This window comes from Anguilla anguilla, chromosome 8 (assembly GCF_013347855.1).
Source record: "Anguilla anguilla isolate fAngAng1 chromosome 8, fAngAng1.pri, whole genome shotgun sequence".
Classification (NCBI taxonomy): Eukaryota; Metazoa; Chordata; class Actinopteri; order Anguilliformes; family Anguillidae; genus Anguilla; species Anguilla anguilla.
In genome coordinates, this window is record NC_049208.1 from 37,040,380 (window position 1) to 37,062,041 (window position 21,662).

Below are 21,662 nucleotides of genomic sequence, written 5' to 3' on the forward strand. Positions count from 1 at the left end.
CGTTCAGCATAGGTCTGCAGCATCCCTTTTCACAACAAAACCAGCCTATCAAAATCTAACGTGTAGCCAAGAATGTGGGCAGCTACGCCAGCTGATCTGGTCGAGCCAAGCCAGCCAATTAACGGCGCGGACACAAACGCGTCACGGCCGCACGGTCACAGCAGAAAGGGGCGGGCAGGCCAACGGAAGAACAGCGACGGGGAACGGACAATAGCGTTAACGAGCCCCGCCGAGCGCTTTGTTGTTGTTTGTCAGCTCATTACAGGAGCCGTCCAGAGCAAACTGCGGCCCTCCCCCGGCCGGGGGCTTCGCCGTAACGCTCTCCGCAGATCAAAGGCGAACGTCCGTCGCAATTGAACCCGCTGATTAAGTCTGACCCGCGGCCGAGGATGGAAAAAAGAAAAAAACGCCGAGCCTGCCGATCTGCATAATTCCCTGATCCGAAATCAATGATGGCGAGAGGGGTCCGGAGGGGGTGGGGGTGGGGTCCGCGCGCGCCCCCTCGTCACCCCCGCCCCACACCCCCCCCCCCCCCCCCCCCCCCCCCCGCTTAATGAACCTCCGCTCTCCGCCTCGTCTCCCAACGGGGGCACTCCGTTGGGTCGCTCTGATTCTCATCATTAAGCGGCAAACTCTCGCGCCGGAGCGCTACGCCCTACGCATGGAGAGACTGACCTGCCTTCTCAAGGGGGCCGCGCAGACGCCCCTCATTCCGCAGAAAGATCGCTGCGGCACCCAACACATCCCCGTTCTGTTTTTTTATTTTTATTTCTCTAAAGCGCTGCCTTTCAAATTGCGCTGCCCATACTCAACAGGGATTTCGCCTTTCACATAACGCTGATGACCCTTTAATAGCCGCAGGAAGGTAGATACGCAGGAAGGTAGATACGCAATTTTTTAAGTGATAATTGTTTTCAGAGGGCTTGCTCCGGCTGCCCAGAGGTAATTCGGTTCAATAAATCCCTTAGCAGCGTCCTGACAACAGAGCAGAAGCTCAACCTGTATTATTTTTAATGGTGTTTGTCAATTTATGATCAACAGACCTGAAATTTTAATTCTGAAGGCTTAGCTAAGCAGCCCCTTCTACACGTATTGGTCATCCTCAGGGGACCAGCCACTCTGAAGTGCAAATTTGGAGATCAGCGAGGCTCATCGACAGCTTTCCCCTGGCAGCCCTGCACCATCCTCCGACAACAAAATACTTCACGCATTACCATCTCAGTAAGATTGACAATGATCATTATGACAGTCCTCGCTTTAGCCAGTTCAGCTCCAGTCTCATTTAGCTCCTACTACAAACATGAACTCGTCAAACATTAAAGGCCCCCAGATTCACTTTAACCCCGCCGTACTTCGGTCATATTCATGGAAATCAAGCACATCAAAACGACTATATGAGTTCTGTGGTAATTGTAATTGAACAACAAACAAAAACAAACATTGTGCAAGTAAAATAAAAAACAAACACTAAACACTAAGAAGCAAAATCAGTGTTTAGACGGATCTGGGGCCTCATTCCGACACCACTTCGACATCGTAGCCTTGCATGTAAATTTTTCCGGTTGTCTAAATCGTGTTATTCAAAAGCAGGGTGGAGGCCGGAAACACTCTCCTCACCTTTCTTTGCCATTTGGGCTTCCCTTGATCCAGGAGGGGCGTTGATGTCCCCCGTGCCCTGGAAGTAGGTGTATTTTTTCACCGTGATCAGGTTGGGCGCAAATTTCCACACGTCTTCCCGATCGTCGATGATGCAGACCATGGAGTCGCCGCAGGGAAACAAGTTCCTGCGGGCGGACGACAGAGGAAGCGACAGAAGAGAGAAACGTTCAGGAAGGACAGGACGGACCCGTACAGTCACACGACCGGGAGTCCTTGTTTGTGGCATCTCCTCCAGGGGCCTAACAGCTGTACTAGGAGCTCCCGCTGCCAGGGCAGCAAGCAAATCCAGACATTAGTGCTGCCACAGAGCTCCTTCCAGCAGATGCCATACTAAAGGTTTCAAAAAAATGAAATAAAATTCTGGTCCCGGGGGCCCGCCCTGGGTTCTGGTTTTTTGTTTCAGCTGAAGCCTCAAAAAATTCACTGTAAATTGAAGACCTATCTTTATACACAAACGCCTCATTTCAGCCATTAAAAACCATCGGCTGAAATACACATGCAGTGGAACGGCTGTTTACGCTAATATTAAGTTGCTTATTCCACATTATTGCTGTTAATAATTTCCCTGTGGGAAAATTCAGCACATCTGTCTCAATTGGGTTTGTTTTGTGGTTAAATTTATTGTTAACAAGTTACCCTGAATAAATTACTCAACTGAGCAAAATCAGTCAGTATTTTTCATTTGCTTGAGGGAGCAAAATTGCAGGTAAAATTATTCATTTTTCTGAGGGGTGCATGTTTACAGAAACTTTTGTATTTGTACATATCTACAAAAAACATTTTCTGCATAGAAAGCACACCTGCGATGAGAATCTGAGAACACTCTAGGTCCCTGGAGGCGGCTTTGAGATAGACGACCCTGACACAGACCACCCAGGAGAGACCGTCATTCTCCTTCAGATATGTCAGTCTAGACCCCCTCTCTGGGCAGAATGATTACAGACTGGAGCAAACAGAGACCACAACTTCCCTGCCCAGACACTGAAAAATTGGGCATATCTCCCCCCACAGCGAAGCGGCATCACGATCGTCAGATGAGATTCCAGACATGGGGCATTTCAGATGGATTTCACCGAGAGGTTATGTGGTCCCATAAGCAAAGGAAGATAAGATACGACACCGTGGCTCGGAGCTGACTTACTTCCTGCAATAGAACCACAGGGGGGATCCGTTTGAAAGATGGAGAGCCACGTAAATAAAATATCACTGCAGTCAAACATGAGAGGCACAGCACTCTTGGCCCGCTCGTACAGAATATGTTTATTGTTATAGATATATGCCATTCAGTGAGTAGATGTCCTTCTCCCAGGTGCAAACATATAGCTGACATTCGCAAAACGCAACACGTAATACAAATGAAATGTTATCCATTCAAACAAATGGACCATTTAATGAAGTAATTTTGGTTAAGTACTCTGGGTCAGGAGCACAACAGTGATGGAACACCTGGAATCCCTGTGCACCTACTCCTAATTCATATCCCCAGCACAGCTACACCACAGAGCCACCCGTTTATCCTTTCGCCAAAGAAGACTACCTCAGATCCTACCTGCCTGTATGGGCCTTAATGTTTAATTACACTCCGAGACTAGACTTATTTATTGGGGCTTTCTGTGATACTTTAACTGTTTTTCCCAGGTCGAATTAGCCCCTGGCAGAGATGCACTCCGTCTGCTGTGTGGGGGATCGTCAAGACCTGTGCTAGCGGAGCGACTCTTATCTTTGCACGAAAATTGTAGGGTTCTTACTGTAAACTTTACCGTGTTCCTTACAGCTTATGGGAGCCCCCGAGCTTCATTTACAAAATTGTTTAAATCATAAGAGGGAAACAGATACTTCTAAATATTGTGGGTTACCACAGTAACACAGTGGCAGGAAGAACACAAAGCTCAAAAGCTTGCATTACATTGTAGGATGGCAAAATATAATGTAAATGTGCAGTTACTTATGTACTAAGTATGGCATAGTAATTATGCACTATCAAGTATATACCATGCAATGCGATAGATTGGCGATCTGTCCAGGGTGTATTCTTGCCTCTTGCCCAAAGCACGCTGTCTAGAAGGGTTCTAGATATCTCTAGAACCCCCCACAACTCTGTTCAGGAATAAGCGGGTATAGATAATGGATGGAAGTATTTATCGGTTGTTTTTGGCAAAGGTTTGTGGTTATAAGGACAAATGGCTTCAAAGAAGAAAAAATGTGACAAAAAATATTACAAAAAGATCCAGTCTCCTGAAAAATTTTAAACGACACTTTCATGCATCGTTTTATTTAATGTTGCAATGAAACCACCTGGCTGCAATACGTCCCAAATATACCATCAGCGTTTTTGCCGTCTGCCCGATGTGTGGACGGCAACCATTGATTTTGCTCGTGTCGGCGCTTGCATTAGTGCCATTCGTCTTCCCAGCGACATTTCCCCTGAACAAATCCACATTTCATTCCCGCTTTCGGCCATGGATGCGAGGCCAGAGAAGTCCTATTACCCCAGCACTCCGCAACGAAGTTCTGCTCAGCTCCAGCATGTTTTCCCAGCAGGATAATGGCTACTTTGCTGACCGATTCAGACACACATGGAGCATCCTTTAAGTGTTATTTCTTTTTCTGGGTCCCGAGCTGCGCTCCAAGACCAACTTTGAAGTCGCCGAAGACAGTGGGTTTCGGCGAGAACGATAGCTTGCAAGAGATTGTTATTTCGCACGAAAACACAGAGCGGCCTCTTATCGAAGCGCAATAGGATTCTGAGCAAAAATCAATCATCGCGCAGGAATTACTCCTGGATAGCGGGATGATGAAGAAATGCGATTTGCGGTTGCGGTGCACGAGCACATGATTCCCCGGCCCGCGTGCGCTAGCACGGCACGCCGCGGAGCGCAGGTGCCTGATGTTTACCGGGATAAATCGGCTTACTCTGCATCAGAGCAGCATCAGGTGCGCGGCTTTCTAATATAAATTTTGAGCCTGAAGGAAATAAGGGCCATTGAAGCTGAAAATTCAACACAAAACAGAAAAAACTAATTCCATGAACACTAGACCAGAATTATTGGCATAATGCTATCAAAAGCTAGGGTTATTGATATAAAATGACTCCATACCGAGTGGTGTTAACACTGCTGTAATTGCACATGTTGTTGTAAACATTTTTTGTTACTCTCAGAGACTGCCAACTCAAGTATCAAATTCATTCCTCAATTGGTTTTTTTTTTTTTTTTTTTAAACTGTGAACCAAGGGCCTTAACCTCCCCTGCATCAGATGGGCAAATTTTTGCCATTAACCCCCACTGAACCCTGTAATTCCAGCAGTTAATATTTTATCATGATGAACACAAAAAATGCTTTCTCAGTTTATCTTTGGACAAGATTGATGTAGAGAATTCCCAAAGAAAGCAAGAACTAGTTAATGACCAGTGACCACATAAGGGGTGCAATTATCAGGTTCTCAACACCTTGTGTTTGTGTGAGTGTGAGAGTGAGTGCGTGCATGCATGTGTGCTCATGTCACAAACACACCAAATGTCTTAAAAAGAAGTGAGCAGTAGTCGACTCTCTGACTCCCAAATCAAAAGCTACTGAAATCTTTCCAGACAGCTTCACATGTGACTACATTATATCACAGTTTTACTCGAGACCAGAAAATGAATGTTTTCAGACATACATATTCATTATTAATGGGGGAAAGAAATTAAATCCAACCTCTCCTATAGAGGCTCATTACCTTCTAAAAACCCAGGGAAAGCCCTGAGATGAGATAATTAGTCCTTTAAAGAGGCAATGTGCTGGAAAGCAGGAGCCTGGCAGGCTGCAGCCAGGGCAGCCGGGACAGGGGGAGCAGCCGGGGCAGGGGGAATAGGGGGAACAGCCGGGACAGCCTGGGCAGCTAGAGCAGGGGGGAGCAGCCGGGGGCCCTCACCTCAAATTCCCCGTTTTGGAAAACGGATCAATGCACTCGTCCCTCGACAGAATCCGGTGAGAAAAGAGCTTCTTCTCCGGGTCCAGAAAGCCTGCCAACAAGACAACCGGGGGGGGGGGGGGGAAGTAAAATGAGATGAACGCAGCCTCCGTAGTTCACAGGCCAACGGGTGCGCCCCGCGGGCCGTCTGCGAAGGGCAGGGCCGCCGAGAGGGGGGCGCGGCCACCGGAGCGGGGGGGGACGCGTTTCAGCCGAACGGCCCCCTTCTGCGAACGGAACCCGTTTGCTGTCGTGAAGCGTGGTGCGCGCGTCCGAGCTGTTCTGAACCGTTTCAAAGAGCTCCCCAGCTGCAACCGGATCCCGCAGTCTTCCCATCCGCCCGCAGAGTACAGTTATACAAATCTGAACGGTTTTCTCCCTGCTGATGCAGTTTGGCCCACTTTGGTAGGCCTCTCGCTAATCCTCAATTAACACCATAATGCTCACGAAATTCTACAGGGTTATAATTATTAATACAAAATGACACCATACTCCCAGGGGTGTTTACATTATCGTTAACGCACATGTTGCAGTATGCATTTTGGTACAGTTTGGTAGGCCGCTTGCTAATGCTTCAATTAACATAAATGCTCTCAAAATTCTATAGGGTTATTATTAATACAAACTGACACTATACTCCCAGGGGTGCTTACATTATTGTTATTGCACGTTGTAGTACGCATTTTGTTAAGAGTTTGGTAGGCCACTTGCTGATGCTTCAATTAACCTCATACATGCTCTCAAAATTCTATAGGGTTATTATTCATATAAAATGACACCATACTTAATAGTGGTGTTTACACTGCTGTAATTGCACATGTTGTTGTATATGCATTTCCGTACAGTTTGGTAGGCCTCTTGCTAATGCTTCAAGGGACAAATAAATATGTGCTGCCTTATTCAAATTTTTTTTTTTTTTGACATTATCATAGAGGCCTCTGATACACAACCTTCATCAACTGATCCAGAGACGAGACACTGATTGCCTTTCATGTGAAATCATCTTAAATACACAACCCATTCACCGCACTGGGTTGAATACCTGTGGATCCAACTATGGTTAGAGAGTTGCTGAAACCAATGCAGGTTTTTCTGAGACACAGCTTCTGAAACAAGCGTACCTCTAAAATGACCTCCCCCCCATTTCTGGTCAAGTGTATAATTGTTACTGGATTCATATACATGTCTAACAGGGTAGAAACCTCCTACACTACACTACTCCTACACTACTACACTACACTAACCTACCTCCTACACTACTGCAGGCTACAGCGCTGCTATTAGGCTTTGGAACAGGGTTTGGCAAAACAAAGGCAGATGCTGCCTCCCAGTGGCGATACATGTAAGAGCAACTTACAGGTCGTTATCACTGAGAGTTTATTAAAAAGGAAATGCATGAATTCAAGAGCATAATAGATGAACTCGGCGTAAAGAACATTTGCACAAATCTGATTTTATGTCACCAAGGAAAAGTGGCTGTTGAAATTTAAAAACTATCCACAACTCCAACACTATCAACAACTGAGAACCTAAATGGAAGCAGATACCTTATTTTATCCAGTTTTATGCGGTATTCATTTATTTTCTCCTCAAATGGGAATGCCAAATTGTATTTGCAAGCCTTTTAAGTAACTGTCTTTGCCTATGTTAATGCAATAATGTGTTCCTCCAGAGCTAATGCATACTCTCACTCTCGTCCCCTCAGCTGGACAGGGAGAACTCCGCCATCTGCAATCCCCCGCGCTAGGTGACGCTATGACCAATTACACGCCACCTTGAGCGGCTGCCAGCCAGCGAGGGCCGGGTGTAAGGCATGGACAGGGTTCGACACTAGGCCGCTGCGCAGAGAGCGTTTAAGCTGCGGCTTGAGCCGACATGGAGGGCCACGGTACCTGCTATGGTGTGCGCGTAGAGCCGGCTGCCGAAGGTAAACACGTGCAGCTCGTAGAGCTTGGCGATCTTCTCCAGGAAGTCCTTGCAGTGTGGGCGGAGCCTCGTGTGCAGCATGGGCTCCCCGCGCCCCAGCTGGAAATGAAAGATTCCCTGGAGGCACCGCGAGAGGGGGAAAAAAAGGCTCAATTTAGAATCCCTGCATCGCTGCCTGACGAGTGCTGATCTGAGATCAGTTTCCCCTGGTCTGTACATAACACAATCCAATGGGCTAAAAGACAAAACTGATCCCAGATCAGTAGTCCTACTCTAAAATGCTTTATGGATGCAGGCTCTGGTCTTCCTGGTTTTTCTTGGCCTTTGAAAAGAATGTTATTTGGAATGCTTTCTAAGTCAGTGTCCTAGAACTCCATCACTAGTAGTAACTGTTACATCAGCATTAGAATGCGGTTCTCAGGTAAGAACATATTGGATTACACTTTAATGTGTTAAAGTAGGTTCTAGAACTTGCTGCAACTGGGAGTGATCAATGATAGCTACAATAGCTACACTCCCCATTATAATTAACTGGATAAATGAAGTGCACTCCACAATGGGATCTATCATTAAGATTTATTATATCTGTTGCCTGATATGACATCATAGGTTGGCTGGAAACTGGAATTATTTTAAAATAAAATATCTGAATGAGTGTTAAGGCTTAAGGCTGTTCCTCAAGCCCATCCTGTTAGTCTGGTTATTGTCTTTTTATTTGTATGCCTAAGCATACAAATAAAATAGCTTCATAAGTAAGACATGTGCACAACACAACAAAAACATCTTGAAGCCAGCTGTGCCAAACTGTAAGCACGCAAATGTAATATTAATTGAAAAACACAAGCTTAATTTAATCTAATCCCACCAATAGAGAAATGCATCTTAACCAGACATTGCTTAAGTGATGCTGTCAGAGAATCATCAATGTAAATCAAATCACATTTTTGTACATTTATCACCCAAGCATATGCATGAATTATGCATCAGGGAATTTCCCATGATGCATAATTAAGGTTCTCGCAATAACGAGCAAGTGCACACACGCAGACAGACACAGTCATATTTCTATGTAATCAGCAACCGTGTGTGTGCGTGTGTGTGTTTGTGCGCTTGCGTGTGTGTGCATGTGTGCGTGTACGTGTGTGCGTACGTGTGTGTGTCTGTGTGTGTGTGTGTTCGTGCGTACGTGTGTGTGTGTGTGTGTGTGTGCGCGTGCGTGCATGTGTTAGTGAGTCTGTGTGGGTTTGTGCGTGCGTACGTGTGTGTGGGTGTTAGAGCATGTGAGCGGAGCAGAGTGGTAGGAAATTCTGCTTCTTGCTCATCGGTATGTGTTTGCACTCCGCAACCCCGCTCCACATCCTTTACTCTTCAACGCTCCAAAGTCGTTCACCACTCACAGAAAAAACCCAGCATTAAACCCATGCATGTGTAATCACAAAAATATTTCTATATTGATTCTGAATTACAGAAATAAAAAAACATTTGTACAATAGGGAAATTTCTCAAGTCAAAAGCTCATTATTAGGCTATACATAATTTCTAAATTAAATTGTTCTAAGAAGGAAACGAAAACAGCCATAGCTTAACAGTAGTCTTTTTGAAGAACACAATTTCATTTAGGCTAGTAAACCTCTAATAGCTTTAAAAAATTTTGTTTATGTGAACCAAACAAAAAAGGAAACACAACAGGCTACAATCACAATTAAGCAAGACTTACTGAAGAGTCTTTGAATTGACCTTAATGAATAGAAATTTTGATGCAGTCTGAGGTTACCGATATTTAATAATAATTCCATTTAGGAGGAATTAAAAACTAGAAACAGAAAACATTAACTATACAGGAAAAGAAATTAGCTAAATTTATGAATGCAATGTTTCAATAAAACCTAGGCTACAAATAGACATTTGGCTAATTAGTTAGCTAGCTAGCTAGCTATACTGCCAGCCTGTTGCTCTGCATGTTTACAAAAAGAAATTGTGTTTTCTGGCTGCATGTCTTTTCAGATTCCACTGAGAATCTTTGCTTGTGGAGACCCTATCGCCACATTTTCGCTCTTCATTCTGCTTGTTTGAATGTACTTTAATGTGTCAGTCTCCCTGCAAAAATATTTAACAAACTGCTCACTAAATTTAGGTAATTGCTTGCTATGGGGTAGAAGAGGGAAGCACTGTAGGCCTACTGGGCCGAGGTTCCTGCCTGCTCATGCGCAAAGCTTGCGAGTGAGTGAGTGATACTGGATCGACACTGGAGCGAAACTGGCACGAGAGAAAAGACCGTCGCTCCATCAGTTTGAAAGCCCGCTCCACGCTCCGGTCAAATTACTTCTGATCCACTCCTCGCTCAGCTCGCCGTCTGCTCTGCTCAGGTGCACTGGTACGCGAATGTGCGCGTGTGTGTGTGGTGCACGCATACACACAGCTCTGACGCGCAGACCCCGCTGTCCTCCTACCTTGTTAGACATGCGTTGGCAGTGCTGCTCTGTTGTGTGGATCAGCGTCTGGTCCAGGTCCACCATCAGGACGAGCTTCCTGTTGCAGTGCAGACGCTGCTGATCCTCCCTGCCCAGCTGCTCCGCTTGCTGAAAACAGAGAGCGGCGTTTCAAACTAAAAAACCCATCTGCCCACTCAAACTGGTCAGCTTCCTGACACACGCAATCCACCTGAGGCAGAACACTGCAAATTCAGACGACGTGGACGTGGCCGCGTGCGTTTCGGACGTTCTCGACCGCAGTGCTCACCTCCGAGCTGACCATTAGCTCCGGGACGCTGTGCACCATGGAGACCGTAGCCGTGGAGATAGGGACTTGCTGCTTCCCATTCTTGTTCTGAAGTCTGAAGGTGGGTGGAAGGGAGGGACATCGCAATTTGTGATAATTGCATTCTTTGGACATGGAAACCCACGCAGTTCAGTCAGAAAGTACAGTGGAGTATTTTTATTTAGACATGAACACATCCGTGGGAATGCGAAAGCTGTGCCAACACGCATGTTTAAATATATATATATATATATATATATATATATATTTAACCTTTATTTAACCAGGAAAACCCAATTGAGACCAAAATCCCTTTAGCAAGGGGAAGACCTGAATTAAAACACAAAGATGGTGTAGTTTTTGAGAGAAACGGTACGGTAAGGGCGCGCGGGCCCTACTCACTGCGTCAGGTCCTGGCCGCATTCGGCACACAGCCCCTTCATGACGATGGGGTGGCTGCATTCTTCTATCCGCGCGAGCACCGCCCTGGGGAAACGAGAGGAGCAGACGCACGCGCTCAGTCGCCTCCTTCCTTTCTCCTCCTCTCCGAGGGACCTCCGCCCGGACAGCGGAGACCTCGAAACCTCAAACGCTTTTCCATTCAGGTGCGCCGCGGGACACCCCCCCCCCCCCCCCCCCCCCCCCCCCCCCCCCCCCGCTGTTGGCCAGATGTTCAAATCAAAGCAGGAAAAAGGGTTGTTTTTTCCCTTGTATTTTTTCCCAAATGGAAACCACAGGTGCAGCCTAAATTTATTCAGAACTAAACGTAAGGACAATTTCACATCAAAACTTCAGGGAAATATGTTCTTCACAATCTCAAACTTGGCCTACATTACAAGAGAAAATATAGCCTACTTTGCATTCACAAAAATAAAACAACATCAAGCGCAATGCACAAAACGCAGTATACATTAACAATATATAAGAAACGGTACCGTTTACCAGACTGACGCTCCAAAAATCCACAGAAAGTTATTACATTATTGCATTTAAAAATTAGAATTATGACATTATTACAGCAGATAGATGATAGGCCAAATGTTATTACACAACAATTTAGGAGATATACTGCAGTTCTGATGAATGAAAGCTTTACATGGTTGTGTCTGTTTATGAGCGTTTGATAGTGCTGCCCAGAGGAAAGTATTTCAGATCCACTCACTGGGGACATCTTAGATCTTAGATTTTTTATGAGTTTTGCTGGGGGCTGCCATTTAATGGATGTATCTCCCAATATGACCATCACTAACAAATGCAGTACAAAGCGAGTTTTTAAAAATATATTATATTAGTGGCGCCATCTGCTGATAGAGAGCTGTAACAACAAGTGGTGCCATGATTCAAAGTGTACTTAGTTGTACTGTATTTGTTTTTAAATTTGCATAAATCAATGTTATAGTCAAATTTCTAAATCAACCATTTTAAGAAACTACTACAGTCTCACTTTTCAAAAGCCTGAAGCTATGCCATTATAGACTGCCTACTAAAGTAAGAGGTTTTAAAGTCCCAAGAAATAACCAAAACGGACTAAATAAATCAATAATAAATAAAACGTCATATTTAGTGTGCCTAATATTAGCGCTACACTGTACAGTCATCTGGATCGTACACCGGCAGTAACACTGCATTTCAAAAATACATTAGTGCCTTTACACGTTTTTACATTACCACCTCAGGGCTATGTTGTACCACATCAAGCATAGAGCTCCATATCGAGCAGCACCAGGGCTATTTTATCAGTGAGGAATGGAATATTTCATATGACATTAATCATTGTATTTACCACCACGTAAGGTTTAACATGTGCCATCTGACCTATTGACCTTCCACTACCCATCACATATACATCATCATATAGTCATCAGGGACCCTTTAGAATACTCTCAGATAGCACAGACCATGATATGACAATACCACGTGACAACACTGTTGCCTGTAACTTCGCCAGAACAGACGTGGTTATTATAGCTCAACACGTATTAAGGTAACTTCCGTAACGTCTTCAGTATGTTCAGTAAAAACGTCTTCAGAGACGATTGATTATATTTTTATCTCCTGCATAGCACATACTTTGTCTGCGTGTGCTCTCCCTACCCCTGAGCGATCGATCAAAAAATCTTCCCCGCCATGTTTGTATTGGCATTGGCGGGCATTGTAAACTCGCTCTGATTTCTCTCAGATGGCATGAGCAACTTGTGAGGGGTCAGCATGGAAGAAGGAGGAAATGAGGATGATGCAGATATACATATTTTATCCATGACCTTGTAGTATTTATTTTATAAACTGTAGGGAAAGTTTATGGAATACCGTAATGGCCGAAACACGGTAAGTCTATGTTACCGTTTCTACCACAGGAATGGCTGGCATGCATTTCATCACATGACAGGTTTCTGATACTTAAGCACATGAATGAATTGCTTATCTCATTCTGTAATATTCTGGTGCCTTGTGAGTCTACGTTATATTCAAGCAGCAAAGGTAAGAAACAACCACACCTCACTGGATGGAATCCCCCTTTAACTACCATGCCAGGTACCAGGTGTCTTACCTTGGGTTCAGCCTAAAGACAGTAGCCTATATCATAAGGTTGAGCCTAAAGAAAAGCATGTAGGCTAAGTCTGTACAGGACCGATTGTCTTACTATAGTCTTAAAACTTTCATGAAATCTCTCAATTTCTTCAACAAATGGTGTTCATGCCTTTTTATCGAAGGGATCCACGGAAGATCAATGAAATGTGGGTTTTCGATTCAGCCATGGAGAAAACAGAGAAGTCAATGGATGGAATAATATGAGTCGTCCAGTTGCCAGTTGAAATGTAACTCTAAAACAGGATTCGCTTGACAAATTCCCAATAAGTCTAAGCAAAATAACATTGCATTCTATTCTTTTTATAAATGGAACTCAATGACGGCAGTTTAATTTTCAACAAACAAAGCATCTCGTTGGATAAACTAGTAATATGCTACAGATCACTTGTACGATTACTAATGGTGCATATAATCAGTAACACGCATATACTGGCCTCTAACCGGTTTGATCAATATTCCCCTAAAAATTAGTGGGAAAAAAGGACTACAGCACGATGCATGGAAATTATCTACGCATTTGGCCTCAACTCCAAAGTTAGCTCCCCTTGGGAAATCAGAGTTAATCACGTCAAAACAATTACAACTGTCAAAATACCTTAACATGACACAGGCTGTCAAATAAGCCTTCCTTTTTTCCTTTCTGTCTGCAGTTAGCAACAAGCGAAACTTTCACACTCATTTATTCACATTAACATTCTGAAAACTGGAAATGAAACAGGCAGTGGAAGGCATCCTGCAGGGCTCAACAATAATCCTTGTCTGCTTGCACAGAGCAACAAAAGCCAGGTGCATTGGGTAAGTGACAATTCGGGGCTCATTTACAAATCAGTTCATTCATATGTTTGTTTTGCACCACTACGCTAGCACAAAAGCCAAATGTGAGAAGATAAACAAGACCAGGTTAAAACCTAGTATATGGCTGGACCTAACACACGTGATCCGGCCGACCAATGGTGTGACTTCATAACTCAGCCGACCAATAGTGTAACTTCACCACTCACTCAGTCACTCAGTCAGTCAGTCACAAACATTTCTGTTTGTAGGGCTGGCCCCGCTGTTGCGGTCCAGCCAAAAGGGGCAGAGGAGGGCATTGGTTACTGAGACCACTGACCAATCATAAAATCGGGAATGTTAGCATAGCAGACTCTTGACTAATCCCCCATTAAAGTGCAGGAGCACTTCTAATGTACATGGCAACAACCGACTGGAGACAAACAGTCCTAATACAACGGTACCTCATGTTAGTTATGGCACCTCATCATAGGATCAGGCAAAACAGATGATTTTGCATTTAATTGACATTCCGTGCAAGGATGGTTTTCCTTTCACTTCTTTTTCATGCAAGTTAATTAACATTTCTCGTTATCTTTACTGACTCCCTCCATCTAAAGAGCTGATGCTAGTTGGCTGCTTTGCTAAATATTACATTGTTAATCTAGCGAGCTATCTAGTTGGGCATACGATGACATTACGGTCTAGTTTGCCTTTTAACCTGCCAGGCACTATGGATGACAATGATCTGAATAGCTATTGAGCTCTGGCTTGTTAACATGTTTGCTTGTTAATGTGAAAACTAAAATGTCAATGAATGTGCACTGTCCCTGTTAAATTAACCACATAAAGTTACATATTCCTCATACATATTCCTCTTCCCTCAGAGGCCTCCTAAAACAAGGTTTTCGAATTACATCAATGTCTGGGTCTCACAGGGTTAATTTCATCATTGGGTGAACTGCCCAATCGTTTAATCTGTTTGTTATTGACAAGTGAGAGCAGACTTGAATGAAATGTTCCTCTCCTAATTTCCTGTTAATCGTATGGAACTTCACAAATTCAATACAACAGAGGCCTATGTCATCAAGGCTATTTAACACAAGAATTAGCCTACTAGTTGTTTTTCTATTTGAGTAGGCTAATTCCCTTTCTGGAGGTCATTCGTCTTATGGAGCACACAGTTTCATGTGAAGGTTTTGCTAATTTTAACAAACTATTACTATTTATTTCAATTTTATTACAGATTAAACATAATAACCTACAGTTAACATAGCATGTACAAATGTTTGGGCACCCAGTAACATCTGCTTAGTAACACCTTCCAAAAATGTCCTGTAGCCAGTTAAGTCTTTCTAGTTTTTTCCCCACTCTTCCTCACAAAACTTTTCTAGTTCATGGATATTCAAAGTTGCACTTGCATGCACTGCATGGAAATCTTCCTATAGATTTTCAAAAATATTCAAGCCTGGGGACTGAGATGGCCATTCCAGAAGACCAATCTTTCTTCTCCGTATGGATTTACACGTATGCTTGGAATCACTGAACGATCCACAGAATCAAACTGGCTCAAAAACACAAAAAAGTACATACATGATAGGGCACGACATTGTGCCGATCTTAATTACCATTAATATATATTTTTGGCTGGACCGCAACAGTGGGGCCAGCCCTACAAACGTGAATGTCTGTGACTGAGTGACTGAGTGATCTGCCTGAGTGATGAAGTTACACCATTGGTCGGCCGGACCACGTGTGTTAGGTTCAGCCATATACTAGGTTTTGACCTGGTCTTGTTGCTTTTAAATTAGCTTTGCTTCTCCCCCTCTCGCCACATGGAAAAACAGTGAGTCCATACAAGAGGAAACAAGACAGGCCAAAGAACTGGCAGCTAAATATTGTCAGAACAGAAGCAAATTAATTGACATAAATGCCATGTGGGAATGATGCCTAGTTTGTACAATTTGCAAATGTGCAACACACAAACTGCCCTCTTCAGCACAACAGCGAACTGAAGCAATGCACCTACATAAACATTTAGCAACCACTTATTCATTTTACAGTACGTACATTCTCCTCTATCGGTTAGCCATCCGCAATAAAACCTATATACGTCTCTCCCGTTGCATTCTGGGAATTTGCCATCACTCCAAAGCTTCAAGGCAGCGAACTTGCCTTTAAAGGTCCATGACCAACGTAGTTTGTGATGGGAATTGTTGGAATAAATTCAGGTTGTCAGAACATAATGGCATAAGATGCCAAATGATAAGTGTTGCAGTAAAGACGCATGTATTACGAAAACAAAATGCATTCTGAAAAAAAAAAAACATTCTGATTTTTGAAAAACATAAGCTACATTTTTTTTTAATTCAACGTAACATTAGGAATCTACATCTAATACGGCAACTAAGCCAAAAAAAAAAAAGTTAATGAAGTCTTAACAGGTTGCGCGCAATTTAGGTCTCACAGCAACTTCAAGACCAGTTCAAATTCAATATCTGGCCTGCCGCTAAAAGCATAAAAGTTGCCAATTATGGTTGCTAATATTGGCCGGGCTTGGATAAGTGCAGGTGAACTTTACGCCAGAAAAGTCCGATTTTTTTAAACGAACACAGCATGTTTTGCAATAAAGTGGGTAAGACGATCGCCTATGAGGTCCAGTCACAAGCCAAAAATATGACCACGCCCCTTTCTTGGTGCGCTCCTAGCGCAAACATTGCTAACGTAAGCGAGGTTATATGTAACCAACTAGCAAGCATTAGGGCATGCAAGGTCGATATTGAAAATATAAAAGATGGCTTTAGCACCTATTAATTGTGATTTCATTGCTTCTTGGTCGTACAAAATACTGGCTTAGTAGAAAGCCATGTCATTCTGACATTCAATATATTCTAGCAACTAGCTACGTTATAACATAAACACTACTCACACGAGCTGTATCGAGCTAAGCTTAGCTGGCTTCGGACCTAATAGTAATACAACGAACGCTAGTGGGGCTAAGTTACCCTCCAGCAGCCTGCACACTGAACCAGCATGTAGGTAGCCAGTGCTAGCACATGTGTTAAGTTTTCTTCATACTTTAATCTAAGAGTAACACAAAAATAGAAGAAACACAGCTACCTGCACATAACATTAAACGTCAGTTGATTATCGAAATTACAGCGTGTTCGCTCATTCTGTGGGAATGTGAAAGTTCGCTAGTAAGTTACGCTTTGGTAGATCTAGTAGTCTAGTTAGATCTAGCTATTCTAGTTCCCCCAGTTAATATTTTAGACATCCAGGTAACGGCAAACTAGTTACATCAAAATAGTTAGGTGGAGAATATTGGATTAGATCATACTAGATGGCTCTTGATCGAAAGGCATGGTTAACGGACAGGCTATCGAGCTAACGTTAACTAGCCAGCCGAAAACATTAGCTCGCTAGCTTGCTAACGTTGATAGAAAAGCTAGCTAGGGTACAAGAAATTAGCTCATGTTAGCATACAACAGGATACATTAACTAATACTTGACAGGCGATTACAAATTATGAGTATTTCTATGTTAGTCTGAGTTGTTCTTGCGGAGTACTACGATTCATCTCAATTTGTCACCGACTTACCCTGGGGAGATGACCTGTCCAAGTTGACAGCACAGCTCTCTCACTACTCCGGCACGGTCCGATTTCACCTTCTTCTCCGGCAGCCTATTCGACTGCTCTCGTGGTTCCGATCCGGCCTCCTTCTCCACTGGGATAGGAGCACATAATGCAAGTACAGAGTCGACATTAACTAGAGATCCCGGTTTAACTTTCCACTCCAACAACCGCAGAGGACGGGCCCCTGCTGGACAGCGGATCTCCGTCACCAACATCGAGGGGCCCGTTGAAACTGCAGTGCCGCCGCCAGAGTCTGCAGGGTCCTCCATCTGTTTTGCACCCCAAATCCCTTTAAACTTCAGCAACGGTTGTATGTAAAGGTATATCCAATTTCCAAGAAAGTAAGTAAGTCCAAACAGAATTACTAACGATCTCTTAAAGAGCACAAATAAAACAGTCGCGCAACTGAAAAGTCTTAAGCACGAGCGACACAAAATACACCGAAGGTTCAGGTTCGTTCGCTCTTCCCGCCCGTAAACAGGAAACACAAGACTTCAGAGACAGCGGAGCAGTACAGCTTCCGGGAGATGCTGTTTACGGTCTGATCATGACATGATCCGAGCCCGCTGGAGTTCTCTCATCGTGGATTTTGTTAAAGCCACCCAGTTGAACGCAAAAGGGAGCAGAGGAAGCTACGTACTACTTGTGAGAACAAACGTGTTGGCCAGCAAGCGTAGCTAGCGCAATGGCAATGTACAGCGACCGCGCAGATGACTTGTTCATTTGATAAACCCGCGTGTTGATAGCTGCTATTGGGTATATGAACTAAAATGCACAACGATGATTGTATTTTTCCATTTAATGATAAATGTCCAAGATGAGGCTCTGCAACACAGGTTGCAAATGATGCAAGGTGATGTAATGTCTTCAATACGCAGAGGGAACCTCTTAAAAGAAGCGTGAGTTTCAGACTGTTCAAATGTTTCATCTAAGACAGATATATAATAATACTTTAAATGGGGTTTTAACGCTTTTAAACATTGTCTGTGACAGACTAGACAGGTTAATTTGAGTTTCATTTTGAGTCTGAGGTTAAACTACTTACACGAGCCTACACTTATTGCAGAATTCTGTGTTGCCAGCCACTGTTTATTATTTCTAATTAGCCAGTTTGGGAAAGTTTATAAGACTACATATCAGTCACAGTCCATTTTAAGCTTAAATAAACATAAACATTGTAATGTATGCTAGTTGAATTAATATTTTACATTTATTGTCATCACCTAACATGGTGATGTGCCATTTTTTAAACAGTGATACCACAGCCAGACTGTGATTTATCCTTTATATAATGATTTACCCGAATGTGCATTTTGCTGGAGGTAGCAAGGTTGGTAGAAAGCAAATGTTAGCTAGTGATAATCCCACCATATAGACAGATGTAGAAAGAAGTCATATTATATTGAAGCCATTTATAGCTATTAGCCAGGACATGCTACTGTAGAAAATTGTAATATTGTTCTTTATTTTATGAAAGTTGTTGTGTCCATAGTATTGTGTCAGAAATCTAGTTGGCAAAATCATCAGATTCAGTACCAAATCATACAATTAATATCATGTAGATTTATGCAAAATACTTTAAATGATAGCTCTGTAACCGTAGGCTAACTGATCTAGTGACATAGTGACATTGACAGATAAAAAGTACTGTCAGTCTAACTTGTTACCTGGGCGGTAAATGTTCATTTTATTTCTGAATTGTGAAGCAAATGAAAATGCTTTTTTATCAATCTATGGAGTAGAGTGCCATCTTTATGACTTCAGGGAGACCGAGGCTGTCATCTTGCTGTGCATGTGGGGTGTCACTCACGCTTTCTATAGGACCAGCATGGGGCATTATAAAATAAATTGGCATTCTTGGTGTGTGTTTCCTGATACGTCATTCAATTCAGTTGTATTTTTATTTAAATTTGATTAAATAAACCCATTAATCTTCATTCAAATTAGGCCAGTTTTGTCTTACCTTTCCTTCTTCCCATCTAAAAAAATGTATGTTTTTAGGTTCCTTATATTGTAAATAATAATGCATGTCTATCACCATAATTTGTTTCCTTTTGTTTTCAAATAACTTGTGGAAGAGTTGGCTACCTTGCAGTTTGTGTTGTATAAAGCTGAAATAGAAAAAGCTAAATACAGTTGGCTGGCTTTTTTGATCAGTTTAATTCCACGGTGAAATATGAATTAATTATATTTTTTCTGAAAAAAATGACACAGTGCTGAAAAATTGCTTTCGTAGGCTGGACCAACCAAAAGTATTGTAAATTGAAGGTGAAAATGGCCTATTTCGAGTAGAGGTCAATGGGGAAAATCGTTTGTTTTCCCCACTATTGGAGTGGTGATGTTATTGCCACCTGTCCCATGTACACTCTATGGCAGGGGAAGGGCTGCTGGGTGGCTCATTTTGATGAGGCACTGTGGTGTGGGTTCGAATCCAGATTGTGCCGCGGCCGATTGTGGCCGATAGCCCCGTGAGGGGCGACCGCAATTGGCGATTGCATTGCCCAGGGTATGGGTGGGTTCAGCCAGCAGTGAGGTCAATCAATCAAATCAAATTTTATTTATATAGCGTATTTCACAACAATTGTCACTGCACGCTTCACAGACAACCCTGGCCCACACTCCCACAGGTGCAAGCCTAAGGTTACAGTGGCAAGGAAAAACTCCCTGTGGCAGATGGGAAGAAACCTTGGAAGGAACCAGGCTCAAGAGGGAAAGCCATCCTCCTTTGGTCGGCAACCCTGGTCCTGGAATGCCAGTGATGTTTCTGGTCTGATCCCCATGTGCCTTGTTCAGTGGGGATTGCTTCATTTCGGCTGGAGATATAATTGGACTTTGCCAACTAACGTGGGAATTGGATATAGACAGCCCTGTCTTGGGTGCCAATTGTACTTTTCCCAGGTGATTTGGGATTGCCATTCTCTATGAAGTTTATAAACTCCAGTGGTTACTAGAGGTATTGCAGTTTAGTAAGCCTCTGGTGCTAAAAAGGTAATTTCCCCATTGAAGTCTATTCAAAATTACGAATTTACCCTGGCCAAATTAAATCATTTTGGTCAATACTTTTATACTCTGAAATTTCTTCACACAGAGCTGGTTACTCTCTAGGCACCAATTTCTTTCTTGAACTCCCACCAAAGAAGATATAAGATTTATTTAATTACACTTTGGTCCGTATGGTACACGTCTCAGTGCGGGCACCTGCTTACACGGGCACACCCCCGCATGAACAAGTATAAAGCTGTTATTGACTCATCCATGCCAAAAAGGGTTGAATTGAGAGTTGCCTGCACAGAACCAATGTATCAGAATACATTGAGCATAAAAAAACCCTCATATCAGTGAAGCTTAGGAAGTATCTGGAAACGGCCTCTACTGCCCATGTTCAAAATTGTTGAGGGCAAAAGGGCTTGCTGCCCATTGAATTCAATGCAGAAGTACAAGGTGATTTAACCACCAAAGAAAACCTCATTTGTCCATTTTTTGTGCTCATAAATTTCATTATGTGTAGCAGTTTCTGAAACAATTGTTGATTTGGTCCAGAAGTCTTGGGAAAATATGCATTACAATGTGCATATTTTATTACATAATTAATATTTTTCAATCTGCTTTTCATATGAAACTTAACGGTCGTCAACCGAGTTTCACAATACCATCGGGGAAGTTTTATTTTGGCTTCAAGTCTGATATTCCCCATTCACTTCAATGGCGAGCTCAATGTTTTGCCCTCAACAACGAAGACATGCGCAGTACAAGCTTACTTCCGGAGCTTCACAGCTTAGGTTGGCTGAGGGCGTGTTTTCCTGTCTATTTAAATATTCATCAGGCCTATTTCACAAGATGGCGACCTAAACCGGATGTAGGGATACTTTGTTTCCAGTTACCGTTGCTACGGACGCAAGTCCATTTCTGACAGCGAAAAATTGAGCCTAAACAGCAACGTGTGTTCTCACAGTCCCTAATAGCTCTGCCAAAGTGTCTATGTCCAATGTTACACGCATTGTCGAAGCATTGCCAATGAACGTTAAGCGGCCTTAACTAGACAAGGGTACATTATTTTTTGAGAAGTTTATATTCGGTTATGAAGGTAAGTGTAACGTTAGCTCTGGTTCGCCAGAAAGCTAAATAGCTAGCCGATTAAAGAGATATTTCACTCCGACATAACATAAATTATTTTCTGGAGGCGACTCCATTGTGTTTTCGTAGCGTGAAGCAACATCTGCTGTCCATTAACAGCGTCTCTGTTCCTCTCGGTTGTCCCGAAAATGAATGAATAGGGAGCCTGACAATTGTGAGGAAAAGCGATTCTGTTAACATTGACGGTCAGCAGGGGAGGCAAAGCTATAAAATTACTTATGTTATACCGAAGTGAAA

At 43.2% G+C, this 21,662-nt stretch overlaps 1 protein-coding gene across 3 annotated transcripts in view; it reads right to left on the reverse strand.

Moving 5' to 3' along the window:
- The window catches only part of ctdp1 (CTD (carboxy-terminal domain, RNA polymerase II, polypeptide A) phosphatase, subunit 1), a 103,626-nt gene extending 85,500 nt beyond the window's left edge, over window positions 1-18,126 (reverse strand). Inside the window, exons 1-7 of one of the 3 annotated variants that reach the window (XM_035429963.1) lie at window positions 17,256-18,126; window positions 10,697-10,780; window positions 10,277-10,370; window positions 9,988-10,116; window positions 7,504-7,654; window positions 5,573-5,663; window positions 1,618-1,784 (exon numbers count right to left, since the gene is read on the reverse strand). In XM_035429963.1, the coding sequence (XP_035285854.1) occupies window positions 1,618-1,784; window positions 5,573-5,663; window positions 7,504-7,654; window positions 9,988-10,116; window positions 10,277-10,370; window positions 10,697-10,780; window positions 17,256-17,560 (1,021 nt within the window). In that variant the 5' untranslated portion in view covers window positions 17,561-18,126. The remainder of the gene's footprint in view (window positions 1-1,617; window positions 1,785-5,572; window positions 5,664-7,503; window positions 7,655-9,987; window positions 10,117-10,276; window positions 10,371-10,696; window positions 10,781-17,255) is intronic. The other 2 variants (XM_035429962.1, XM_035429961.1) reach the window with 2 other exon arrangements.
- Between the last annotated feature and the right edge of the window lie 3,536 nt (window positions 18,127-21,662).